The sequence below is a fragment of the Lynx rufus genome, unplaced genomic scaffold (assembly GCF_022079265.1).
Source record: "Lynx rufus isolate CCGP_SWC_20201006 ecotype Redwood Valley unplaced genomic scaffold, mLynRuf1.p SCAF_2, whole genome shotgun sequence".
In the NCBI taxonomy this organism is placed as follows: Eukaryota; Metazoa; Chordata; class Mammalia; order Carnivora; family Felidae; genus Lynx; species Lynx rufus.
The window spans coordinates 192,138,996-192,166,316 of record NW_025814834.1 but is presented as its reverse complement, the minus strand read 5'-3'; the positions used below and the strand labels follow the sequence as shown (position 1 = coordinate 192,166,316).

General features: G+C 41.1%; 1 protein-coding gene across 13 annotated transcripts in view; it reads left to right on the top strand.

Annotated features, from left to right (window-relative positions):
* Positions 1-27,321, top strand: part of MACF1 (microtubule actin crosslinking factor 1) — a 231,296-nt gene that overhangs the window by 115,360 nt on the left and 88,615 nt on the right. For 7 of the 13 annotated variants that reach the window (XM_047084220.1, XM_047084212.1, XM_047084213.1 and 4 more), the window contains exons 38-54: positions 949-1,164; positions 1,252-1,401; positions 3,605-3,838; positions 6,067-6,216; positions 7,495-7,728; positions 9,069-9,272; positions 11,635-12,153; positions 12,952-13,128; positions 13,395-13,518; positions 14,330-14,538; positions 14,917-15,234; positions 17,884-18,050; positions 19,342-19,498; positions 21,789-21,906; positions 25,266-25,328; positions 25,978-26,219; positions 27,037-27,166. In XM_047084220.1, the coding sequence (XP_046940176.1) occupies positions 949-1,164; positions 1,252-1,401; positions 3,605-3,838; positions 6,067-6,216; positions 7,495-7,728; positions 9,069-9,272; positions 11,635-12,153; positions 12,952-13,128; positions 13,395-13,518; positions 14,330-14,538; positions 14,917-15,234; positions 17,884-18,050; positions 19,342-19,498; positions 21,789-21,906; positions 25,266-25,328; positions 25,978-26,219; positions 27,037-27,166 (3,412 nt within the window). The remainder of the gene's footprint in view (positions 1-948; positions 1,165-1,251; positions 1,402-3,604; positions 3,839-6,066; positions 6,217-7,494; positions 7,729-9,068; positions 9,273-11,634; positions 12,154-12,951; positions 13,129-13,394; positions 13,519-14,329; positions 14,539-14,916; positions 15,235-17,883; positions 18,051-19,341; positions 19,499-21,788; positions 21,907-25,265; positions 25,329-25,977; positions 26,220-27,036; positions 27,167-27,321) is intronic. The other 6 variants (XM_047084224.1, XM_047084221.1, XM_047084222.1 and 3 more) reach the window with 4 other exon arrangements.

Here is a 27,321-nt window from a genome sequence, read left to right as displayed (position 1 = left end):
CTGAGGACATAATTAGACAGTTTTGAGATGGGGAAACGTGGAGGTTAAGACTTGCCATAGGATTGGAGTCACAACAAGGACAGACTGTAGAAGCTGAGCAGTTCTCTCAATATCCAGAGTATGGTCTTGCATTGGATGGCTGGAGAGCAGGTGAGGACAGTGCCCAGAACCACCAAGCTTTTCCACAGCTTATTTCTGGCTTTTTTGCTGAGGATCAGAATATTGTAGACTGGCTGAGTGGGAAGGCTGGGTTGGGATATTTTATATTTTTTGGTTCTGCCCCCTTGGAATTTGGAATGGAAGAGTCCTTCTTTCATTTGTCATATATATATATATATTTTTTTTTTAATGTTTATTTTTGAGAGAGAAACAGAGCAGGAGCAGGGGAAAGGACAGGGAGAGAGAGGGAAACAGATCTGAAGCAGGCTTCAGGCTCTGAACTGTCAGCACAGAGCCTGACGCGGGGCTCAAACTCACAAACTGAGATCATGACCTGAGCCGAAGTCGGTGCTTAACTGACTGAGCCACCCGGGTGCCCCTCATTAGACTTATTTTGTGTCACCTTATATAAGGCTAATGACACTCTTGAAGAGGCATCATCTTGTAGCAGAAGGTGTACTACACTGAGTCAGGAAACCTGAATCCAAGTCCTGAGTCCATTGCTTATCAGCTGGGTGATCTTGGACTAAAATAAAATAAAGTAAAATACAAAAATAACATTTTCAAGTGCTGAGGCATCTCTTCTCTAAATATGGGATAATAATATCTGCTCTGCCTGCCTCAAGAATTAGTGATTGTGGGAATCAAACAAATGAATGTACATAAAACCTTTTTCTAAGCTGTAAAGCATGTGCAGGCATAAGTGACAGAAAACTATGTCCACAGTTGATTCCTAAATAGTAAGAGTTCTAGCCTTAATTTCGGAGGTAACTCACTTTATCCCCTCAGGTATTAGACAGTGAGCTAAAGGATCTGTCCACCTTGGTGCATCAGCAACTAGACCGTGTAAATCAGATTATCATCAGCCAGCCTCAAGAAGTTCCTGCTCAACTGTTGAAGGCTCTAGAGAAGGATGCCAAGAATCTCCAAAAGTCCCTCAGCTCTGTGAGTGACACCTGGAGTTCCAGACTATTCCACCTCCAGAGTGCTATGGAAGTCCAGAAGGTAGCTTCTTGTTTTTATTCACAAAGGCTCACAACGTCTGGGATGGCTCAAAGATTTTTATAGTCTAATTTGACATTTATTTCTTAGACTAAAGTGTTAAGTCAGCGTGAACAGCTAGACGGCAGACTTGAAGATCTGAGAGACTGGGTTGGCAATACCAATCTTATTCTGAACAGCAAAGAATATAACGATGACACCAATGCAGACAGCCTGAATCACTGTCTCCAGCGGTATGAGGTAGACTGTCCACCCATTCTCAAGCATGTTTTAGTTGTCCTTTGAATTGCGTCAATTTTATTTTCCTGCCAGGCAAACGAGTATCTATCTATCTTCAAAAGACTGGTTTTCCATTTTAGAAATAAAGTCTGCTGTGGGGCGCCTGGGTGGCGCAGTCGGTTAAGCGTCCGACTTCAGCCAGGTCACGATCTCACGGTCCGTGAGTTCGAGCCCCGCGTCGGGCTCTGGGCTGATGGCTCAGAGCCTGGAGCCTGTTTCCGATGCTGTGTCTCCCTCTGTCTCTGCCCCTCCCCCGTTCATGCTCTGTCTCTCTCTGTCCCAAAAATAAATAAACGTTGAAAAAAAAAAAAAAAAAAAAAAGAAATAAAGTCTGCTGTGTTTAGTCTTTTAGGTTCTCATACCCTTGGAACCTCAGTCATTATGGTTATTTCTCCTTTCAGCTATTCTGTGAGGGAGAGTCTACAGAATGGTCTGTGATTATCAACTTCATCTTGTCTTGATAACTGAGCATCTAGTACCCATCCCTTGTTTCTAATTTTACACACACTAATTTCAGGAGAATTGTTGATCCATGGTTGAGAGCGTGGCTTGGCAAACAAAGGGCCAGATAATAAATATTGTAGGCCTTGCTGGTCTTATACAAATGGACCTTTTCTGTAGCAGCCATTCACTTTTGCTGTTGAAACACGAAAGCAGCTGTAGACAGTACGTAAATGAATGGTCATGGATGTGTTACAATAAACTTTATTTACAAAAACGGATGGCAGACATATTTAGCCTGGGGGCTGTTGATTGCCAACCCCTGATCTAGACTGATGCTTTTCTTCTTGTTAAGCTTTAAATTAACTGATTCTTTTTATAGCTCAGTGAGAGAAAGGTAAAGACTGAGATATACAAGAACTGAGGTGTTTTGGTTTTTTTTCCTCCCAACATTGTTCTTTGTTTTGGTTATACTCAAGATAATATCAGATATTACTCACAGTGGTTTACCCTCCCTCTACTATGGATAGCACACTCCTTAAATTATTTCTAAAGTCAGAGCAGAACTAAAGATATCCCCTCCTTTTGTTCCTTTTCCCCAGTCCTAAGAGTTTATCCATGGTCAGGCTTCTTGTTTCCAACCCCATCCCTTTTTGTCTTGCAAGAATTGACCTGCCATCTTTGTTTATACCCTTTTATCCAAATATATCATTAGGGGAGTGAGTTGCAGACTTGCTCTTTTCACTAACAGGAGTATTAAAAAAAAAAAAAGTGAAAAAAAAATCCTGTGACATAGTATATGGTATAAAAACACAGAGCGTCTCATGCACTGGCTTCCTCCCCTAGTTATAACTTAAATGCATGCCTTTATGGGAAGACAAACATGGTCTAAGTCTTGTTTTCCTAATGACAGTTTCCCAAATCCATTTGTCACAGGTGAAGAAAGATCCTTAGCTTAATAATAAATAACCCAGAAGTCCTTTCCACCTGCTCTGCAGGACTGCTGACTACACTCAATTTCAAAGTGATAGCGATGTAGATATCTTCATTGTCTTTATTGCAGTATTACACGGCTGATGATCACTAACTGTTTGTGGAAATTTTGCATGCTTTTAATTGCCTGAAAACAGATAAATGCTAGTGTTTAGGCAGGTTTTAGTGCTTTAAGGAAGGAATGGAACTGTTATATAAGAAGGTCTCGCTGTAGTCTTTTACACTTTTTAAAATGTATAAGCAACATCATTTACTGTCAAAATCATGGTTTAGTGAACCACAGACAAATTGAGTACTTTCTCACTTCTGGTTTCCCAGTAACTCACTGCTGGACAAATACAAATAGATGTTTGAATCTAAGAAAATACAATTAGATCTATCTCAGACCGGAAATTCATGATATATTCTCCAAACATTAAAAAAAAAATGTTGTCTGTAGATACCCAGGATGAACAGTAGTATAATTATATTAACATGAATAATTAAAAGCTTACTGCATTTGGAAATCAAAGTCCAGTAAAGGAAACCTAATTGTAAGATATGAGGAGTTTGGAGAGAGCAGAAGTGAGAGAGATTTCCTATGCTGGTTTGGCCCTAGAAATTATCAGTATTGATTATTAAATTAACCTCTCTTTAATGTTGACTCTGATTAAAACCAACAGATTCTACTTTGATAGAGAATTAGAAGTTTTATTTTTATTTATTTTATTTCTTTCATTTCCTTTCTTAGGATTTGAAGCAGCCCATGGCTGACAGGAAATCTCAGCTGGATGCTCTTGCTTTTGATATTCAGTTCTTTATCTCGGAGCATGCCCAGGACTTATCCCCTCAGCAGAACCGACAGATGCTGAGGCTTCTGAATGAACTGCAGAGGTCCTTCCAAGACCTTGCGGAGCAGGCCACAGCTCAGATGGATGCCTTGCAGGGCCGTTTTCAACAAATGGAGCAGGCAGTCCAGGTCAAGGTCAGACTGAACCAGCGGCTGGGCTCACTTTGTCTTTTGGGGTATCCTCTGTCTTTGAGATTTCTGGCCAGACTCCATCCGTCATAATTCTAGGAGCCTGCGTTTGCCAATTTTGAAATTTCACATCCTCCAGGCCAGTTTGGTTCTGGTCTAGGAGGCAGCTATTCTGGCTGTTTTTCTTGCCATGTTTTTGGTTTTATGTGCGTGTGAGAGAATACATGTGTTTACCTGTGTATGCATGTGCAAGTATTTTCTTTTTAGTGAGACTCTACCCTCACTGTGCCTCATTGTTTCTGACTTTCAAATGGAAGTTCAATCTCCAGCCCTAGTTTCTCCTCCTTTCTCCCCCAGGAGTCTTTTGAGGGCCATTAGGAACATTTAGGTACTCTGAGCTCTTGAGAAGAATGGTTTTGAAATGAGTTTTATTCTGGGGCTTTTCAAATGATTGACAGTAATATTCCTTGACCACCTTCAAACAGCTGACAAAGAAATTTTTATCAGAATCATATTAACTTTTTAGCACTTTAAAAATAATTATTATTTTCTAGCACCTTTCTTCACACTGTAATGCCTAGTGCTCATTCAATTATGGAAAACAGTGTGTAGAATCAAGGATGTTACATTTTGAAAACAAACCATCCTACCACACATAACCCTCTTGCAGAACTCAACATAATTGCATTAATGGTGACATCATAACCTAAAAATACCAAAAATGATGCTTATGCCATTTTTGCTGTTTGAAAAGTTGGAATTCAGCAAGATGCTATTAGAATGTCATTATCACCAGCAATCTGTCTCAGGGTCGCCTTTATTAAATATCGTGCAAAGTCGAATTGAGCTTTTGAGTTAGGCCTAGAGGAAATTAGGTTAGTCAGTTCCATATGTCCCCCATTACTGCTTACCTGCTCCAATTGCATTGAAATTGAAATAAAATACTAATGAAACCCTTTAGGTTACTTTCCAAATCTGAAAATTTGCCACATCCTCACTTGGGAACTTATATAGCATGGTGTAGTTTGTGGATAATTAACGCAATAGTATTGGTCTGAGCCACTTTAAGATATAGCCCGGATCCAGGGTAGACCGCAGAGCTGCAGCAGGTGGTAGAACTGCATGTGAACATTCTCTCTGAGCACATAATTGATTCCACAATGTTTATTAACCTTGTTATTGTCAGAAATGCTCTGCTTCTCTCTATATTTGCCCTGAATGCATGTGTATGTCCGTGTGTTAACTTGTTTGCTTTGCTTTTTTCAGATTCAGTCTGCACCCATCCTAACCCATGAAGATCCCGTTTTACAGCTGAAGAGCTCTTAGGAGTTCTCTTCCAGAGCCCTTCTATTTGTCCTAAAGAGGGGGAGAGAGGGCCAATTTGGGCACCTGTTTGTAAGTGCAGGTGGCTAAAACACCATCAGAAGGTAGAAACTGGTGGAAAATGGTTCCAGAAGGATGGTCAGGAGAACACATCATGCTCAATGGCTCAATTAGGTGCTTCAGTGTCATGCAGCCAAGATGAGATCTGGAGAAAGGATCAGGCACAGAAACATATTCCCTCCCTCCCCCAGGGCCTGGCTTTTCTCTTTGATATCAGTGTAGATACCTAAAGGACTGAGAAAGTTGCTATTCTTGGGCAGTTTCCTTCTCAAAATAGCCAAGCCCCTCATGCCTGGCATGTAATCATTCCATTTAATGGGTGTCTACATCTGTGAGACATTTAATTTATAAAGTCAGCTCAATTATTAAGAAGCTCAGTTAGCTTATGAATTATCCAGTTCCTTGATTTTTTTTCTTCCTAATCCAGTCCTTTTAATTTTCCATATTTTAACTTTGTATGTAGCATATCTTCCAGTTCTGGTGGAGGAATTGATTAAAACCACTAATTTACTATTATCACCATGATATGAATATGAATTTGAAGCATCTGGGCTCTCTGTTCTCCATTTCCAGGGATAATCCAGATAACAGCAGTCTGGCAAAGGAACTCCCAACCAAAACCTGGGAGCATTCTCACCTGAAATTATGCAAACTATTGACCTGGATCAACAGACTGTCCAAATGAGGGGAGCTTTCAGAATATGACTTCTGTGCTTTTTCCTGTTCTAGTCTCTCACCAACTTTTCCATCCTTAAGATATAACATTCCTGTTCCATATTTCAGGGAGTTATCTTCTATTTGTAAAAATGAGAATTATTAATTGTCTCTCGGCCCCTTTGCATTTTAATTAGACCCTGCAGAAACAACAAAATACCTGTTACCAGAAACTGGACGATCTTTGCAACTGGCTAGGACAGGCAGAAAGCACATTGGCAGGCCACCAAGGTAGAGCCACCCAGCAGGATCTCTCCGCTTTGCAGAAGAACCAGAGTGACTTAAAGGTCAGTATGAGTTAATTCATTCTTCTCATTCCTTCAACAGATATTTATAAAGGACTGCTATGTACCAGGCAACATAATGGTAAACCTCCCTGTTCTCTTGAAACTTACCGGCTCATGGGAGAGACAGACATTACACAGATCATCATAAAAACAAGCATGTAGTTACTAACTATGGTATGGATAAAGGAAAAGTTACACAAGAATATATAACAGCCAGACCCAATCTTGTCTAGGATGTCAGAAAAGATTAGTTTGAAAAAGTGTCACCTTAAACTGAGAAGCAAAGGGTATATAGGAGTTAACGCACAGAGGCATGGAAGGAGGAGGAGACTATGCCAAGTACAATGTATTCAAGAACTGAAAGGAAGCTAGTTTGGTTGGACTGCAATGAGCAAAAGGAAGATTAGTGAATGATGGGAGGCAGGATCCACATCCTGCTGGGCCTTGAAGGCCACATTAAGGATAAGGAGTGATGGGGCACCTGGCTGGCTCGGTTGGTAGAGCATGTGACTCTTGATTTTGCGGTAGTGAGTTCAAGCCCACGTTGGCTGATAGAGATTACTTTAAAAAAAGAAGAAGGATGGGGCGCCTGGGTGGCGCAGTCGGTTAAGCGTCCGACTTCAGCCAGGTCACGATCTCGCGGTCCGTGAGTTCGAGCCCCGCGTCGGGCTCTGGGCTGATGGCTCAGAGCCTGGAGCCTGTTTCCGATTCTGTGTCTCCCTCTCTCTCTGCCCCCTCCCCCATTCATGCTCTGTCTCTCTCTGTCCCAAAAATAAATAAACATTGAAAAAAAAAAAAATTTTAAAAAAAGAAGAAGGAGAAGAAGTGATAACCAAGGAAGTATAAGGGAGAAACCAAGCCTTGACTCAGCTGGAATCCTACTGTCAACTCCTCTTTATAGAAGAATGATCTCTTTGAAGATAACTCATTGCAAAATAAACATCATGTTTGTGGGGAGTCTCCTCTTTTGTCTTCATCAAATGTTTGCTTAGAAATTTAAATTTTGCTTAGAAAATTAAATATTAGAAATATTTAATATTTAATTTAAATATTTAATTTAATATTTAATATTTCTAATAAATATTAGAAAATTTCTTAAGTAAAAAAATCTTAGAAATTATTTGCATTGGCTTAGACCTAAACCTTAAAGCAGATTATAGTGAGGGACACATATCTGATGCAGGTCTGTGTCATGCTAGCCATTCCATCTTCGCACTGTTAGCAATCTTAGAAGAAGTAACACTGAAGTCTTTACCATCCCTGTGTTCGTGTGTTAAGGATTTACAGGATGATATTCAGAATCGGGCCACCTCATTTGCCAGTGTTGTCAAAGACATCGAAGGGTTCCTGGAAGAGAACCAGACCAAGCTGAGCCCCCACGAGTTGACAGCTCTTCGGGAGAAGCTTCATCAGGCTAAGGAACAGTATGAGGCTCTCCAGGAACGGACACGGGTGGCCCAGAAGGAGCTGGAAGAAGTGGTGACTTCAGCCGTACAGCAGGAGACTGAAAAGGTAACCAGACTGCTTTGATACTTGGTATTTTTCAAAAATGAAAATTTTGGTACCTGGCAAATAAGTAAAAGGTATATAATGAAGGGAAACTCATTGCCTTACAGAGAACAGAATTATGAAAAGGGGTTACTTTGGAGTTGGTCTGTGAGTCATATATGTATGTATGTGTGTGTGTATTTATAGTTTATTTATTTGTTTTGAGAGAGAGAGAGCTTGGGAGAGCAGAGAGAGAGAGAATCCCAAGCAGGCTCCTCACTGACAGCATGGAGCCCAATGTGGGGCTCAAATTCATGAACTGTGAGATCCTGACCCAGGCACCCCAGTCAAGATTTATTTGTACAAGAATCATCCTGAAGGACTTTAAGTCAAGTATAGTTGGTAGGAAGTTCATATCACCTACCCCACCCCCCCAGAGAAACAGATTTTTTTTTTGCTATCTGTGTACTCAGTCCTCCAATTGAAAAATGTTGGAAAGAACTTAGTGAAGAAGGGTAGTACACTGAGGAAGAAAGAGCAAATGGCATATTTCAAACATGAATCTATACTGATGATCCAACAGCACTAGGGGGAAGTAGGTGGGGGGTCTTAGTGTGCCACAAGCTATCCCCAGGCTGCCCCTATAGATTCAGTGCAAACTGTGACACTGGTACAAGTCTAGGAGTAGGTAAAGTCTCAAACGGCTTTCTGCACCCCCCTCAGCACCGGCAGATTGAATTAAATCCTTTGCCTGGCCGCGGACTCTGACACTAATGGGGGAGGTGGAGAATGTGGAAAGGAGAAATAAGTTACCTGAAGGGGAATTCTCTAATACATGAATGTTTAATAAATTAAAATACTTGAACAGTCAGATAATGGAATTTGAGAGGCAAATTTTAGAACTCAGTGCTCTGTGTGGCAGAAAAAAGGATGGGAGTAGTCTGCATTTCCCTTAGGGAAGGGCAGCAAGTAATGAGTGTGACTGTGCTGTTTCTGACCCTACCAAGCCAGGCTATCATTTCCACACACCTAGAAAGGATTCTGTGAAGCCTTGCTGGGAAGCCAGGATCAAATCCTCTATTAAAGCCCTTTTAAATCCTGAAATTTGCCACCCACCCCTGCCCCCTACTCACTTTTTTTTTTTGAGCAGTGAGATACAGACAAAATCTAGAGATTGTTGTAAGTAATTGTTTTTCAACAGATTTAGAAGATGCTCATTCTTTTTTGTGGATGCCACGAATGTTTATACGTAGTCTTAGAGCTTCTCTTTTTCTTTAGCATAAAAGTCTCACCTTTTACTTAATTTGTTCTTGTATAGCCGAGTATCTAAGGTCTTCTTACTAAACCTCTTCTATGGCTTTCAGAGTAAAGCAGCAAAGGAACTGGCCGAGAACAGGAGTAAGATTGATGCTCTCTTGGATTGGGTGACTGGGGTGGGATCGACTGGCAGACAGATGGAGCAGCTGTCAGGAGCTGGCCTGGGGAAAGGAGCCATGGACACCACTGATGGCCACAGGGCAGTGAACCAAGCCCTGGAGGAGCTGGACAAGCAGTGCGAGAAGATGAAGGTGAGGATGTTAGCTTGTCCTCACGATGCCAGGGGCTCTCTGCCACCCCAGGCAAGTCACCATAACCTCCTTGCCCGTAAATTCAGTGCGCACTTCTCAGTTTATGCCCTCTTCGATACCTCAGCAGCTTTGACACCGTTGAAATACTGTGTGCCTTGGTTTCCAAAGCAGGACTCTGCCCCAGTAATCCCTTTTCCTTTCCTCTGGCCAACTTGTGAAATACTGATGTGCTTCCGGGTTGTTGCCTAAGCCTATTCTCATCTTTCAGAATATGCTTCCCTTGGGTAATTTCATCCACTCATGACACTTCACTTACTATTTATACTAGTGAATTCCAGTATGTATTTGTCTCCAGCCTTAATGCCTGTGCTGAGCTTCAAACCAGTACATAAATCCATCTGCCTATTTGTAACTTGGAACCACAAACAGCTGAACCTCAAAAACAGAGCTCCTGTTTCCTATAACACCCCTCCCCCAGTCAGATGTGTTCTCCTTCCTCTACTTCCACGTAATTGTCTGAACTAAACATCATCCTGGGCTCCTTTCTCTCTCCTTTCCCATCCTTGCTCTAAAATGCTATATCCCTGATCGAGCCTTTTAGTGGTTGCCTGTTGCCCTCAAGAAACCATTCCTGACTATTTATCTCTATTCCTTTATTCATTATTCAGCAAATATTGAGCACCTGCTATATGTCCGGCACTGGAGTTAAACCAGTGAACGAACCAGATGAACCATCTCCTAGAATATTAACTGGCATGTGCAGGCATGACTGAAAAACAGTATGTTTAGGGAACTCAGAAAACACATAGATTACCTATTTTAGTAGTGATATCTTCATAGCAAAGAAAATTTGGCTTAGCTAGAAATCTTCTATTGAATGGCCTTTGTCAGTCATTGCTGTGTTTTGTATTAGTAAGATTTTTGCCTCTTGCATGCTATTCTATGGTTGGAGATCCATTGTAGGGTGTCCCCCAAAGCTGTGGCAGTCTTTTAACAGCACAGAGCAGAAATGGGTCTGCTGTCACAAGGAATGTCCTGATACTTGTTGCTGGCAGTAGTCAGCCTGACCAAGGGGCATCTCCATCCCAGGAAAGAGACTGCCTTACTCATGGGTGGATGAGATGGGGACATCTGGGGGGGTGTACAGACAAGCTATGGTACTGCCCCTTACTATTTACTTGAGAAGGAAATATTTGTCACCCCAGCTTCCCTGAGGTGATGTTGGAAGCTGACACTGTCAGGTTGCTGATACAGGTTGAAACTGGACAATATTCCAGAAAAAATTAGGCTATTGTCCTAAACCCAGGTAGTTGCATAAACTATAGGTAGGCAGGAACACTGGCTGAACTCCCACTGTTGTCTAATAGACTCAGGAAGAACATTTTTTTTTTTTTTCCAACGTTTATTTTTTATTTTTGGGACAGAGAGAGACAGAGCATGAATGGGGGAGGGGCAGAGAGAGAGGGAGACACAGAATCGGAAACAGGCTCCAGGCTCTGAGCCATCAGCCCAGAGCCCGACGCGGGGCTCGAACTCCCATACCGCGAGATCGTGACCTGGCTGAAGTCGGACGCCTAACCGACTGCGCCACCCAGGCGCCCCAGGAAGAACATTTTAAACAACAAAACAAAACAAACACAGCTCCCTAAAATAACTTAAATCCCATCAAAATAGAAAAAGGTCCACGTGTAACCATGTAGCTATAGCACATACAAATAAGAAATACAAATTACTTATGCTATCCAGAAATACATTTTACTCTCACTAAAATTTAAATTGTTTATTTAATGAATTAATTTTCCAAGAGCTTTTCTAGTTGGGACCGGCTTCATGGATATGTAAGTGACATATTTCACAGCTAAGTATTTGCAGTTTTTATACTGTCATATGTCTGGCTTATCCAACTTACTTTCCCCTTCCACTAATGTGAGTAGTTATCAGCTGGCCATTTGTACCTTCTTTTAGGCTTAGGATGGTTTAGTAAAGACAGCCAGATTCTAGTCTCAGTTTGTCCCTTAACTGTCTGGGTGACCTTAGTCAAGACATATAACATCTTTCTGGTATCCCTTATCCTAATATGTTTAATATAGATATTATATTGTCTGCCTACATTGCAGGTTGTGTCCCAAATCAGTTGAGATAATACATGTGAAATCTTTTTGAAAATGTAAGATCTTGTATGTGTCAGTTCAGCTGGGATTAGTATATGGCATAATCCTTAGAGAGTGAGAGATATTGGTGGTTTTTTGAGCATCTGGAAAAGTGGCCTATTGAGATCTTTCTCTACTTCCAGCTGTAGATATAACCAAATTTTTGTGGTGTACCTGCTGATTGTCCTTTGCTTGGGGGGATTTTTTGCCAGGCCCATCACCAAGAATTGCTGTCTCAGCAGCAAAATTTCATCCTGGCCACCCAGTCTGCTCAGGCCTTCCTGGATCAGCATGGCCACAACCTCACCCCCGAAGAACGCCAGGTGCTAGAAGACAAGCTCGGAGAGCTAAAGGGCCAATATGCCTCTTCCCTGGCCCGGTCGGAGGCGGAGCTGAAGCAGGTACAGACACTGCGGGACGAGCTGCAGAAGTTTCTGCAGGACCATGAAGAGTTTGAGAACTGGCTGGAACGGTCTGAAAGAGAGCTGGAGAACATGCATCAAGGAGGCAGCTGCCCCGAAGCCCTTCCCTCCCTGCTGAAGCGGCAGGGCAGCTTCTCGGAGGATGTCATTTCCCACAAAGGAGACTTGCGATTTGTGACCATCTCCGGACAGAAAGTTTTAGACACAGAAAACAGCTTTGAGGAAGGCAGAGAGGCATCAGCAACTGGAATGTTAGTGAAGGGCAAACTGAAGGATGCAACAGAAAGATACACTGCTCTGCATTCAAAGGTACGAAGAAGTTCCTGATGGCCTCTGGGGGAACAATCACAGCAGCCCTCACATAACTATGCATGGTTTCTGGGGCTTAGAATAAGAACTTCAGGACATAGTGAGTGAACTGATTTGTGTATTGACCACAGGCAGAATGTGTTTATGAGCTCTGCAAAAATGCAGAATGTGGAGGCCCATGGGCTAATGCCTGGTCCCAGCAGTATCAGGGGTATCATGTCTCGCTCTGGTAGGGAAGGTGGATGGAGGTGCTCGCTTCCTGTATCCTGATCAGCAGATGTGGGCTCGCAGGAGACATAGTACAAGGAAAACTTGAACCACATACACAGTCTTTATTCCTAGACAGAGCATCTAGGTAAATCCTTACCTTCTTCCCTATCAGAGAATTCCCGTTAGCTCCCAAGATGTATAATCCAGTCAGTTCTTCTAACTTGTATTGTGCATTTTGCCAACATCTCTGACCTCACCAAAAGGAACACTTTTTGTACCTCCTAGTCCCTGCCTTAGCCTGCAACCTGGTGTGCATTTCTTTGGTGGCTTATCATATAACTCACTAAATCTTCACAGGTCTATAATATAGTTGGGGTGAATAGTATGGATCAAACAGCAGAGGCCCCACTTGTAGAAGATGGTTGCTACTTATCTGTCCATGGAGTCCCCAGAACTACCCTCAATTGTAGTTCTAGTGAGATCCCTTTAACAAAGCCAGGCTTTTCTTTGGACTGTGCCTACCTACAAAGCTGCTGCCTCTAGCCTGCCCTTGCATAAATCTGCTTTCCCTTTTTTTCTCCCGCATAGTGTACACGATTGGGCTCTCACCTGAACATGCTCCTAGGCCGGTATCAGCAGTTCCAGAGCACTGCTGACAGCCTGCAGGCCTGGATGCAGGCTTGTGAAGCCAACGTGGAGAAGCTCCTCTCAGATACTGTTGCCTCTGACCCTGGGATCCTACAACAGCAGCTTGCAACAGCAAAGGTAGGCGGGGACACAGGCTGTTCTAGCACATGGGATGGAGCACCTACCACAAGATAAAGCAAATACTCTCATAGGTTAAAGGCAGTGGTTGGGATGCCTCGGACAAGATCTGGTTCCTAAAACAGTTAATTCTAACATCTGTGGGTATGGATAAACAGCATTATTCTTCATAGCTCCAGCAGCATCATGCTAAGGAGCTCTCGGTTCCTAGAACCAGCTTTGATTACTCAGAGGTTTTACTTTTGGCTTTTTTCATGGACAAGCAGCAGTTGCAGGAAGAATTAGCTGAGCACCAAGTACCTGTAGAAAAGCTCCAAAAAGTAGCCCATGACCTCATGGAAATTGAAGGAGAGCCAGCTCCAGACCGCAAGCATGTGCAAGAAACTACAGGTATGAAGCAGCAATAACAAGAGTGCTCCCTTAATTCTTAGTATGTACCACTGTTCTGTAATACATCACACTATATCATGCAAGTATCTGTGGTGCCCGCAAGGGGCTGAGGATACAACCGGTAATAGCTCACCCTCGAATGAGCTTTGTCCCTGCACCATTGACCGCCTTTGCAATCTGGTTTCAACTCCTCTCCCCAGGCATTCTGCCTTCTAGCCATGCCCTGCTTCTTTCCTTTCCCAAGTAAACTTGTCATTTCTTCATTACCTGACCCCTGAAGTTTTCCCTATGGTTTAACTGCTAACATGTATTGAGTGCTTAGCATGCGTGATGAAATCTTGCTCAAACTTCTAGCTGTACCTGAGAGGTTTCTTCCTTTGTAAAGTCCTGACTACCACCTCCAACCCCCAAAAGAAATAAAAGATAAGAAATAATTATTCTCCCTTCAGGCTTCTCTAGTACATTACTCTTACCATCAATATAGCACTTACGATTTTATTTTTATGGTTAATTGTGATGTGCCTTTTGCTGCCTATGCTTGCTTTTATGGTCCTAAGTTTGCAGAAGGCAAGGACTCATCTTAATTGTCTTCAGTCCTCAGCATCCAGCACAATTTCTGGCATTTAGCAGGTGCTCAGTAAACAGTGCGTTGTGAATTTGGCTCAAATATAAATTCACTTGAAGCTTATTCTTTCTTTTTGTTGTAATGCCTGTTATTATTGTAATTAACATGTGCAATTTAAATACATTCTTTTTAAAAGCACAACACAAACATCATGTCCACACTTTTCTTATGGCCCTCATTTTCCAGATTCCATACTCAGCCATTTTCAGAGCCTCTCCAGTAACCTGGCTGAGCGCTCTGCTCTGCTGCAGAAGGCAATTGCCCAATCTCAGAGTGTCCAGGAAAGCCTGGAGAGCTTGTTGCAGTCCATCAGGGAAGTCGAGCAAAACCTGGAAGAGGAGCAGGTGACATCACTGTCATCGGGAGTCATCCAGGAAGCCCTGGCCACTAACATGGTGAGACCAATGCCCCAAGAGTTAGCATAGAGGATGTATTTGCTGTGTTCCAGAATTTCATCACTTTGAAAAAGTATCAGAAGAATTCATTCCCATGAATCTTCTAATAAGACTTAGCGATGATGATTAATCCACATAAAGATATTTCTACCCAATTTCCAAACCATTGTTAAGCTCAAGGAAAAGCAGTGCTACAGAGTCACTGGTGGAATAGGCTGGAGAACTAAGGGGATGGGTTGTATGGTATCACAGAGGCTCAGTTGCAATCCAACCTTCCTTGAGGAAGGGAGCATGTAATTATGAGAAGTTTATTGGTTTGTGGCTCAGATATCCTAGGATAAGTGAGCCAGGAGCTGACAGACACATTTTTGGTGACAGAAATTGAAGCAAGACATTGCTCGGCAAAAGAGTAGCTTGGAGGCCACCCGTGAGATGGTGACCCGGTTCATGGAGACGGCAGACAGCACCACGGCTGCGGTGCTGCAGGGCAAACTGGCGGAGGTGAGCCAGCGCTTCGAACAACTCTGTCTACAGCAGCAAGAAAAGGAGAGCTCCCTAAAGAAGCTTCTGCCCCAGGCAGAGATGTTTGAACATCTCTCTGATAAGCTGCAGCAGTTCATGGAAAACAAAAGCCGGATGCTAGCCTCTGGAAATCAGCCAGATCAAGATATTGCACATTTCTTCCAGCAGATCCAGGTGAGAATATATCTGCCAAATTGGCAGAACAAAGAGAAAAGAAGGGCAAGGAGGGGACCAGCACTCACTGAGCACATAATACGTCAGTCAGTGTACTAGAAACTTGACCTGCGTTATCTTAAAGAATTATCACAACCGCCCTGTAAACTAGATATTGTTTGTCCATTTTTTAAAAACAAAACTGGGATTTATTTTTCACTCATTCTGCATGTTTAACCCAGAGCAGTAGGGCTACTTAGTCCGTCACGGTCATTTTCAGGGATTCAAGTTCACGGGAACTTCATCCTGCCATATGCCTTCATGACTACCGCTGCAACAGGGAGCAATCAATCAAATCCATTCACATTTCATTAGTTAAGGCAGGTTCTATACCTGGCTTTCAAGGGGGTGGAGAAATGTATTCTTACCATATATGTAGTTGGTGCAGAGTTGGAAATATTTGGTGAGGAGTATCACCTGTCACAGATACAGATACATATGCTGCTGGATTGCTAGGTCATAGCATATGTCTATGCTTAATTTGACCAAGTAGTGGCCACCTTGGCTCCACAGTGGCTGTACTTGCCCACATTGCCACCTGTAGCACTTCAGCATTCCAGTATCCTGCCACATTGCTGCCTTGGGTTTATCCAGCTTTTTCCATGTTAAAGTAGGGTCTCTGGGTTTTGTTTCGTTTCCTGTCCTTTTGGGATTTTGTTTTGAATAATTGCAAACTTACAGAAAAGTAGAAGGAATGCACAATAAACACCAGCATACTTTTTACCTACATCCTCCTCCCTCCAACAAGATTTCACCATTTTGCATTCCCACCAGCAGTGCATGCAGAATATGTTGTCAGCATTGGAATTTGTGTTAATCTCATTGAGAAAATATGAAGTTTCGATGTGGTTTTAATTTTTATTTCTTCTCTGATGAAGTTAAGTATATTTTTATACATTTAAGGGCTTTTATTTGTAAACTATTTGTTCATGGCCTTTACTGTTTTCTGTCAGGAGTTTGATTTTTGTTTTTTGGGTTTTTTTCTTCTTTCAACTTATAAAAGTTCTGTATTAGGGAGATTAATTCTTTTTATGTGATCTGTTGAAAATCTTTTTTCACAGTTTGTCCTTTGTCTTTTGCTTATATAGTGTTTTTGGCCATGTAAGGGGTTTTTAAATTTTTACACAGTAAACTTTATCACTTTTTACTGAACATGTATTTTTGGTCATAATTTGAAAGCCTTTTGCCACACACAGGTGAAGGAATTCACCCATGAATTCACTTCTAGAACTTGTATGGTTTCTTTCATTCTTTTATATTTGAATCTTTTCACATTTTAAGTTTATTCTAAGATACAGTGCATAGTATGAATCCAAGTTGATCTATCTAGTTGTTCCCAATACCATTTCTCTGAAAAGTCCATCTTTTCCTCAGTGATTTGAGAACTCATCTTTATCATATACAGTTTATCCGTATAGGCTCAAGTCTATTTCTGGATTTTCTGTTCTTCTTTGCTGGTCTGTCTGTTCACAAACCATAGCGTACTGTTTTTTATTCTCAGGCTTTATGGTATGTTTTAGTATCTAGTAGGGCTAGTCTCTCCTTTCTTGCTTTCCTTCAGCATTTTTCATATCTATATTTGTATGTTTATTTTTCCATGTGAACTTTAGAATCAACTTTATTAGTCATAGGGGGAAAAGTTAGTAGTTTTATTTGGGTCATATTAAATTTATTCATGCATGCATATATGCACACATATACATACATATCTTTATGGATATCTTTCCATTTATTGAGGTATGCTTTTGTGTCTATCAGAAATATTTTAAGGTTTTATTCATAAAGCTTGCTATTTTATTGGATTACATCATTGTTTGATTAATTGTATTGATTCTCTTGGGTTTTTTTTTTTTAATTTGTTTTTTAATGTTCTTATTTATTTTTGAGACAGAGACAGAGCATGAGCAGGGGAGGGGCAGAGAGAGAGAGGGAGACACAGAATCCAAAGCAGGCTCCAGGCTCTGAGCTGTCAGCACAGAGCCCAATGTGGGGCTCGAACTCACACACTGTGAGATCATGACCTGAGCTGAAGTCGGATGCCCAACCAACTGAGCCACCCAGGTGCCCCGTTTCTCTTGGGGTTTTATAAATACACTTCATATAATCTGCAAATATAGTTTTACCTCTTCTTTTCAAATTTTTATGCCACAGGTTGTTTTCTCTTACCTTAATCACGTTGGCTAATATCTTCACTACAGAGTTACATAATAGTTGAGAGAGTATGTTTGTCGTGTTTTACAGAAGAGAGAAGCTATGGAAGCTCAGAGAAGTTTAATAGCTTAAGATCACAAGCCATGATTGATTTTCAGAAGTCTTTTTGACTCCAAAAACCTCCATTCTTTTCACTTTGCCATGCTGCCTCCCAAATCTTTGAACATTTATTTAAAGGAGACAAGACTCCTTTTAAATTCCTAGCCATTCTCAGGTGGATTGGAGAAATCCTCCATATTTATTGCTGTAGTTGATCCAGAGAGCCTCTTTTTTTGTTCTTTTTCTACAGATTAGAGGGAACTTGCCCCAGATTTAATATAGCTATCTTTTATTTTTTTTTAGAGTATACTTATTTATAATGATGAGAGGATTTACTACATTTCCTTATTTGCTTAACAGGAACTGAATTTGGAAATGGAAGATCAACAGGAGAACCTTGAGACTCTCGAGCACCTGGTCACTGAACTGAGCTCCTGTGGCTTTGCCCTGGACCTCTCCCAACACCAGGACAGGGTACAGAACCTCAAAAAGGACTTTACAGAGTTACAGAAGACAGTTAAAGAAAGGTGAGTTTTCATATATGTTGGTCAATTCGGGGAGCTAATTTTTTCTTGCTGTTGAATGAAATGCTTTTCTTTTCCTCCTTCAGTAGAAAATATGGCATCGGGCACTCTGCTACTGAGTCCTAGGAGTTGGAAAGTGCCTCTTTCAGGCAAAGCTATTCAATCTACTTGGTCCTTAGTGGTTTTCTTTTACTAAATAATGAATTCCTTCTCAGTGATGGGGCTCAGTTCCCCTCTGTACAATCAAAGGCCCAGGTCACCTAGACCCAAAAGAACAAATTTGGGACAGCAAGTAGGATTGTGGCAGGATTTGAAGTAAAGACAAAAATTAGAAGAAACTTTCCAGATGTAATTACGGGTTATATTGGTCCTCTCTCTCTCTCTCTCTGTCTCTCTGTGCTTGTTTTGACCACATTTAAGTTGCTGTTTTGGAGGAGTGTCTGGATTCTTCTTTTAAGGCAAACATGGGAATATATGACAAGGGTAGCTGATTTCAGATTACCTGCTGACTGTTGAAAAGCCATGATTCCATTAGAAAACCTCATGTGGGTTTAGGAGCTTGATAAGACTTCTCTTGGTTTAGCCATATATATAACCTTGATTAGGCAAGTGACTGCCTTGGGAAAGTGACCAGAGAAAAGCAGTTGCTCAAAACAGTACTGTAAGCAGCAGGTTATTTAGTGGAGAGGAGGGGGATAAAGGCCAGGAAGGCTGGTTTTTCCTATGCTCAGGACCATTTAGCTGTATGAAGAACCAGGATCTCTGGCTTAAAGTCTGCCAGATGTGGCCACTTCCAGAACTTAATTTCAAAATTGAATTATCCTTTCTCCTTGGTTTATTTTATTCATTTGTGTGCACAAGCTGACTTCTCTGAGCCTCAGTTTCGGCATCTTCCTTGCTAAGGGGATTAGCATTTGAATTAGGCTTTGAAAGAGTCAACTACCTAAAAAGTGGCAGAGCTGGCCTTGACATCCAAAGCCTACATTCTTTCCATTGTATCATAGCACCTAAATAGCACGCTCCTTTCAGTTTCTCTGGCTTTCACTTTAGCCTGGGGTAAGATTGAGGACTCCTCTCCCCAGAAATGTCCAAACAAGGGCAACAGATTCCTTAGTTTGATGCTCTCTTACATTGTATGTGGTGGTTTAGCCAAAGCTGCTGTGGAAAAGATTATGGGAAGGAAAGGCCCTGTAAGGAAAAGCTGCCTTGAGTCCCAGAATGAGTATAGTTTTAGTTCAAGTTGACTTCTTTACAAAGCTTAGTTTGGCAAGTAACAAAATGTCTTCATTGACAGAGAGGAAGATGCATCATCTTGTCAGGAGCAATTGGATGAATTTCGGAAGCTGGTTAGGACCTTCCAGAAATGGCTGAAGGAAACAGAAGGGAATATTCCACCTACAGAGACTTTCATGAGTACTAAAGAGCTGGAAAAGCAGATCGAACACCTGAAGGTAGGTGAACAAAAGGAGCTCCAGGAACCAGACTAGACAGCGGTATGGAAGCTTGTGTGGACTGATCTCCCCCTGTGGTAGGGAAGTGGTGTGATAAGTCCAAGTTATCCATCTGCATCATCAGAATAGAAATCTCCCCATTTTCTTCATGTGATTCCCACCTACCCCTACGTCAGCACTGAGCACCAAAACATCTCCAATTTAAAAACCAAAACCAGGGTGCCTGGGTGGCCCAGTGGGATGAGCGTCCCAATTCTTGATTTCGGCTCAGGTCATGATCCCAGGATCATGGAATCGAGCCCTGGGTCAAGCTCTGTGCTAAGCATGGAGCCTGCTTAAGATTCTCTCTCTCTGCCCCTCTCCCTAGCACACGTGCTCTCAACTCTCTCTCTCTAAATACATACATGCATGTATGTACGTCCACACCAAAACCACAAAAGTAACCTATGGGGAATAACATCTATAAAGTTTCAACTGTTTCTCGGAGGCCTCTCATGCTGTGTCAAAAAGACAGCTTGTCAAAGTTTGACAGTTGTCAAAGTGCAGTCCTGGAGAAACTTACACTCTCACTATGTGTTTGAGAATTGTTATATGTGAGCCAGTGACTAGATATATGGTCAACAAGTTGAGGAAAGAAGAATTAGCTCCACAACTAAACAAAGGAAAGTTAGAATCAGATGGTTGGAAGGTACCTTCCAGAGTAGGATTAACCTTTCTCCAATCCCCTGCAGAATCCCTTCTTTGATTTAGTCATTCGGCCTCTGCTTGCACCTCTAATACATCTCTTCTTTTTGTTGACACCAAGCCAGTCTGCCTCCAACCAGTTCTCATGCATTCTCTTCCTTTTCTTAGTAAAGCAAGATTTGTCTTAGGCCAGATGACAGGGAAGAGTTTAGTTGCTTTCACAGAGAGAGCCAGGAACATTTGCTATAGGGAATCCCCCAGGGCAGAGGCTTCCTGATTTCTTGGTCCACAGTGCCCTTAGTGTTTCAAGAAATTTTTCACAGTACCTCAAGGCCAAAAAAAGAAACAGGAAAGGAAAAAAACCTAAAAAACCTCAACTTCCTACGTGGTTAGATCAAAATCATGTAATAGTAGTTGTTCACATGGTGCCCAACAGATGTCACTGTGTTGCCCTCAAACATTTAAAATATCTTGTGAGTCAATGCATCGTCTGGGAACTGAGGCTCTTTGGAATCAAGAGTGATTAATAAAAGAATTGACAGCTGTGAATTGATAAGGCTCAGTTAGGCAGCATGAACTTGCTAGATGTTCATGGCTCTGTCTTCCTCTGCTGCTCAGCAGCTTAAGGCCAAAAGCAAACTAAGTAGGGGCATCTGGGTGGCTCTGTTGGCTAAGCGTCAGACTTTAGTTCATGAGTTTGAGCCCTGCTTTGGGCTCTCTGCTGTCAGCATAGAGCCCAATTTGGATCCTCTGTCTTCCTCTCTGCCCTTCCCCTACTGTCTCTCTCAAAAATAAATATAAACATTAAAAAAAAAATTTTTTTAAGGTAAACTAAGTAGATTGTCAGGGAACTTCAGTTGTGGAGGAAAGAATTCAAAGCTGGGATGGTGTCCCTGCTTTGGAAGAAGTAAAATTCTGCTTCTGTGGCAGGCAATCCACCTCCAGAGACAACATGACCTAGTTAGAGTAGATGCCATTGTTTCCTAATTGTTTTCCCTGTTAGAGCTCTGACTGCAACCCCAATATAAAGTTCCCTTGAAAATGCAAAGTGTAGCCTATGATTCTAGGTATTGCTGTACATGTCCATATGGAGCTCCTCATTTTACCCTCCAATTGCCATTTCCTTTTTATTCTTTACATGCATCCTGTTCCCTTTTTATACCTTTTGTCTTAACTCAAAGCTTTCCTCCTTCTACGCAGAATTAAGTGTGTCTCCTCTTGTGCTCTCAGACTTTACTGTCTATATTTCTGTAATAGCATTTATTCCATTATGGTGCAATTGATTATCTGAGCTCTTGGTTATAGGAACTGTGTCATAATCGTATTTTTTATCCCCAGTGTTAGGCATGATGCCTGGCCTACAGTAAATGTTCAATAAATATTGGATGGATGGATGGATGGATGGATGGATGGATGGATGGATGAAAAGATCCTGAATATTCCAGGATATCATTCTCCCATATAATGACTGGCTAAACCGATCTTGAAGTGGCTGAATACATGAGGATGGTCACTCAATGTTATCAAAACTTTAAGGAATATATTTAGAAGAACAGGTGTCCCAAAGTCCCCAGATGTTACATTTAGCTGTCTGTTCTTTTAACAGGATCTTCTAGATGACTGGGCAAGTAAGGGAAGTTTGGTGGACGAAATCAATTGCAAAGGCACTTCTTTAGAAAATCTCATCATGGAGATCACAGCACCCGATTCCCAGGCCAAGACAGGTGAGTGCAGGTTCTTAAAAATGTAGTGAATAAACATCATTCTTTGCTTTGGCCTTTGGTTATGACCCCTTATTTAATAAAACTCAGAATCAAGGTTGAGTATGAGAACAAAGGGGAGTGTTCCACAAAGCAGTCTTCCCCTTCAACCTGATCTGTTTTCCATTTGCTATCTATCATTGCTCCATTTTGCAGATTTCCTTCTTATGGTGGGAAAAACTAAAGGGACTAGTTAGCCTAAATGAACAGAGAAGGGTTAAAATAAGATTTCCATTTTGACGAATTTTCTCTCTTTTAAGCATGTGAATGGACGGTTGTGCATCATCTTTACATTGGAGTCAGTCCTGGAGGGTATTAGCTTGATCTCTTGAGAGAGACACAGCATTTAGGGGTCAGTGTTGGCATACCAAGGACTGCCACACTTCTTGGAAGTGGACACAAAGATTATGCCCAGATGTATGAATAGTCTCTGGCTGCAAATTAAGTATTTCAAACAAAATCTGTATGAGCTCACAATCACTTTCTGGTTGTTAATTGGGATCTCATAGGTTTTATTACCAAACTGTGTTAGTGCACCTCTATAGTCACTGACATAGTAAGAGAAAAGTTTATTTTTACCTCTTGAGAATGGCTACTTTTCTTTTGGAGTGTAAAGATCTCTTGGAACTACCCAGAAATGACACCATTTCAGGGAATTCGTGCTTCTTATATTCCAACACATAAAACCTCTAAGTCAGCAACTTATTAGTGTGTGACTATATCAGGAGTCAGCAAGCTTTTTCTTAAAGAACCATATAGTAAATACTTCAGGCTTGTGAGGCGTATGGTCTCTGTCACGCTACACATCTCTGCCATTGTAGCACAAAATTAGTCATAGACAATATATAAATAAGTGGGTGTGGCTGTGTTCAAATAAAACTTTATATACAGAAATAGGCAGAGGGCCAGATTTGGCCAGTATAGTTTTTTCACTTCTGGACTAGACCAGTGGTTGTTCAAATTTTTTATAGCCCTAGAGTCTGTTTAAGAATAATCTCAAATCGAACTCTACTACATAAAACAATACAAATGGTATTTTATTGGCATAAATTTCCCTTATAAGTGAATTTATATCATTTATCTATTATGCAATCCATCGGTGAGGATACTGAGACTATCTTAGGGAATATAAAAATTTGGAAAAGGATTTCTGGATGACAGCTTTGTTATCTGATTTATTTCTCAATTTTGTTTGCCTGTATCATATCCGGAAAATGCAACTCACACAGATAAGTAGTTGTAAATGATAACAAATGTTTTAAAAAGTTCACTTTACAGTCTCAGAACACTCATCAATTAAGCTGAACTAGAAGCTTGAAAGTGATGTAATAAATTCTTGTTTCAAAGCTAAATCACCAAGAATTTTAATGAGGACTCACATTCTTTTCTTAAACCTAGGAAGTACCTAAAACTGGCATTGAGGACAAAAATTTGCCTGTAACCTGACATCACCATGATCTGAAGTGTTAAGAATTCTGTTAACAGGATTCCACCCTAATGAAAGCCTGATCTGAATAGATGCACCACAGCCTTCTTTATCATTTTCTTTAATGTAGCACTCATGTGCCATAAATGTTTTTCTTTGTATGAGGGAACATGTGTAGGTTTGACTATTGTAATGTCCTGGCAAAGAGCTACAGCTTTTCCAGTCAGTGACGCTCAAAAAAGAAGTATAAATGTATGCAGAGAGGTACAGGAGCTACTTTATTCTCTGCCGAGAACAGCATAAATTGGTTAAGATGTGCTATTCAACATAATTGAACATGCGCGTTTTGTTGCCATTTCTAAGTGGTTAGAAATATATTCTGAATATTACACTTAAAACCAAACATTTACAGAGTCCCTAAAGCACCTCCTTGGGTGCTTTGAAAATCACTAGCCTGAGTGTTTTCACAGTTCTCTTCTATCTCTGAGAAGTCCTGAATATTCCAGTTCCTGACATTTGTGTAGTTCTTTTTGTTTTATAAAGTGCTTTCATATACACTGCCTCATTACCTCTCTCTAGTAACTCCATGAGAGCTAACAGGATAGCTAGTATTACCTTCATATCCTGGAGAAGATACTGAGGTCTATCCATAGACTAAGGCTCACATACCACGTTGGTGACAGTCTTGGCTTTAATTACTAGTCTAGTTTCTTTTTTGGCCATCACCATACTGCAATGGAATATGATCTTTCTGTTCGATCCATTTTTTTTTTCAGTGAAAATACAATCATGTTAACATTTAAAAGTTTTGGGGCGCCTGGGTGGCTCAGTCGGTTGAGAGACCGACTTCGGCTCAGGTCATGATCTCATGGTTTGTGAGTTCGAGCCCCGTGTCGGGCTCTGTGCTGACAGCTCAGAGCCCGGAGCCTGCTTCTGATTCTGTGTCTCCCTCTCTCTCTGCCCCTCCCTCACTCATGCTCTGTCTCAGAAATAAATAATGTCTCAGAAATAAATAAACATTAAAAAAAAACTTAAAAGTTTTATAATTAACTATTTTTAATGTAACCTTATGTATAACTTTTTCTAGTGAAATCAGTGCATGAGTTTTATTCTGACCTTTTAATGTAACACTGTATCATGAATATTCTTCACATTTCTGTATAATCTTTATAATCACATGATCTGTTATTTATTTAATTTGGGACACTCCTGAAGTACCAGGAATCAACTTGGGGAGAACATAGGTGAAATTGTGGTAATTAGAAACAGAACCAAAGGCAGAATTTATGGGAATGCTTATGAGCTAGATTTATTGGCACTTAGAATTTCCACTTTCTGGTAGGGAAGGGGAGCAGAAAGTCATGAAAGAAAAGACAGAATCTTCCTTTTGAAGCAACATGAGAAGGCTTCATTTTAATATCTTTATTAAAAGAATGCTGCTTTTTATGTCCTCAATTACACTTACTGTTCATTTTTGTTATGTTGGAGGACATTGATGTTAAAGTTGAGCCTTTTGGCTTTATTATAAATCCTCATTGCAGAGTATGGCAGACAGCACAGCTATTCTAAAGACTTCATCATTTTACCAGTACTTGCTTCGCAAAGTTATAGCAGGGTCCAGAGAATACTAGTTGGAGATTGAGGAAGGGAATTCGGGTTTCCTTTAGAAGCGATTAGAAGCCTTCTATCTTCTGCCTACTGCTCAGAAGTCGAAACATCAGAGTTGTTGCCTGGCAGCTAAAATGATTTGTCTCTTTCCATGAGTATGTTGTCTTGTGCTGTGTTAACCTCCTGGTACCTGAGCTCAAAGTGAGTGCCAGAGAACAAATTCAGTGCCTGTATGTATTCCTAACACAAGTTTGTCTTGCCCTGTTTGTCTCCCTGTCCTTCTGCTCAGGTTCCATACTGCCCTCTGTAGGAAGCTCTGTAGGCAGTGTAAACGGATACCACACCTGCAAAGGTGAGAATGCCTCTTTGTTGGATGTGTTAGGACAGAGTTTGCGTTGGCATCTGTGTATGTTTTTGTATGTGTGAAAGAACTGCTGCCAGGATGGGTATGAGGGTTAAAAAAAAATCTGGGGAGAAGCCACTGTGATCCTTCTTTGCTGGATTGCTAAAGGCTAAACAGGTTGGCAGCCAATGAAATAAAGGTACTAGGAAATAAATTGCACCACTAGATAAGAGCAAGAAGGAAAAGACCTGGAAGAAAAACATATGCGAATCTTTGAGTCCTAAAGAAGCCACACTAAAGGTGGTCTAGTCTAGCATTCATCCTTCTGGCCCCATGACTTCTCTGTCGTTTGGAGAAGAGGGAGCAGAAGAATACCCCAGATCCTTTACTGCCTTCACTTCTGCAGTTCCCAAGTGTATTTAGCATTTCATTTCTATATCTGAGTACCTAATGTCAAAATCTGAAAGCAGATTAATGAAACATTTTTTTGCTTTGTATATGTAAGCAAGAAATTTTATGTAATTTAGCAGGAACAGAATCTCTAGTTCACTAGAAGGAGTAGGAGAGACGCTTGATCCTGATGAGTAATTTAGCATGAGGAATTCAGGAGGATGCTTGGAGAGCTATCCCAATCTGATTTCTGTTTCTATGATGCTAGATCTGACGGAGATCCAGTGTGACATGTCAGATGTAAACTTAAAATATGAGAAACTGGGTGGAGTGCTTCGGGAACACCAAGAAAGCCTTCAAGCTGTCCTCAGCAGAATGCAGGAAGTTCAGAAGGAGGCAGGCTCAGTGCTGCAGTGGCTGGAATCAAAAGAGGAAGTCCTGAAAGCCATGGATGCCTCTTCATCTCCAACCAAGCCGGAAACAGTGAGAGCCCAAGCTGAATCTAACAAGGTACTATGTTTACATTAGCTGTATCCCAAACACTAAGAGGAAGGGGCTGTTGTACCGATGGTCCTGCCTGAGCCTGGGACCTGAAAGTGAGACATGCCCACCCACCCAGGCCATGAGGAGCCCTTTCAGATGATTAATATGCCTAAACTCTACTAGAGAACTTTCTTACCTATGAAGTTAGAAATTACTATAAATAAGATTCAGAAACAAAACCAGACCTGTTTACAGAAAGAGAATATCCCTCCTCAGAAGCATCAGCTCACTGAGAATGGGATCTGGTTTTCCATATGATGCTGTAAGCCAAACCATTCTCATCAAAGCCCCTTTCCAACTCCCGGGGGGATTTAAATATAGCTATAATTACAGTTCATTCTTAAGGTAGACATGTAGAACTAGGAAAAATACCAGAAGAAATAAGACCATATGGAAAATCCTATAAAAAAGTTTTTTTTGCCAAAATGTTTTATATTCTAATTGGGCATATCGTGCCATCTCCTCCAACTATATAAATGTCCTTGACGTCTTTGTTGTCATCATCATCATCATATCTGACAGTTTTTGTGTATGAGGATTAATAATACCCTTTTACTGAGTTCTACCAATGTGTTGTACATAAAAATCCTGCCACTTAGATTTTCATTTTAAAGTAAAAATTGAAGCAGAAATGTTAGGTATCTTAAAATCACAAAACAAGTCACTGATGGCATCAGAAGTAGAGCGAATAATTGCAACCCAGTCTTCCAGTCCTTTCCTGCACACACACAGATTTCTTTCCTATCCAGAAATCTCATGGCATCCCTGCTGTTCTCTCTTCTAGGCCTTCCTAGCTGAATTGGAACAGAATTCTCCAAAAATCCAAAAAGTAAAGGAAGCCCTGGCTGGGTTGCTGATGACATATCCTAACTCACAAGAAGCAGAAAACTGGAAGGAAATGCAAGAGGAACTCAGTAAGTTATCACAGGGGGATTGAAGATTCACTAAATTGCTTATCTTCAAAGCAGATATAGAATTTCAGCACATCCTATAAAGCAGGACTTATTTTTAGTTAATTTTCAGAAGCAAGCAAGAGGCCCAAATGGGGTTAGAGATTGAGTCTGATTAA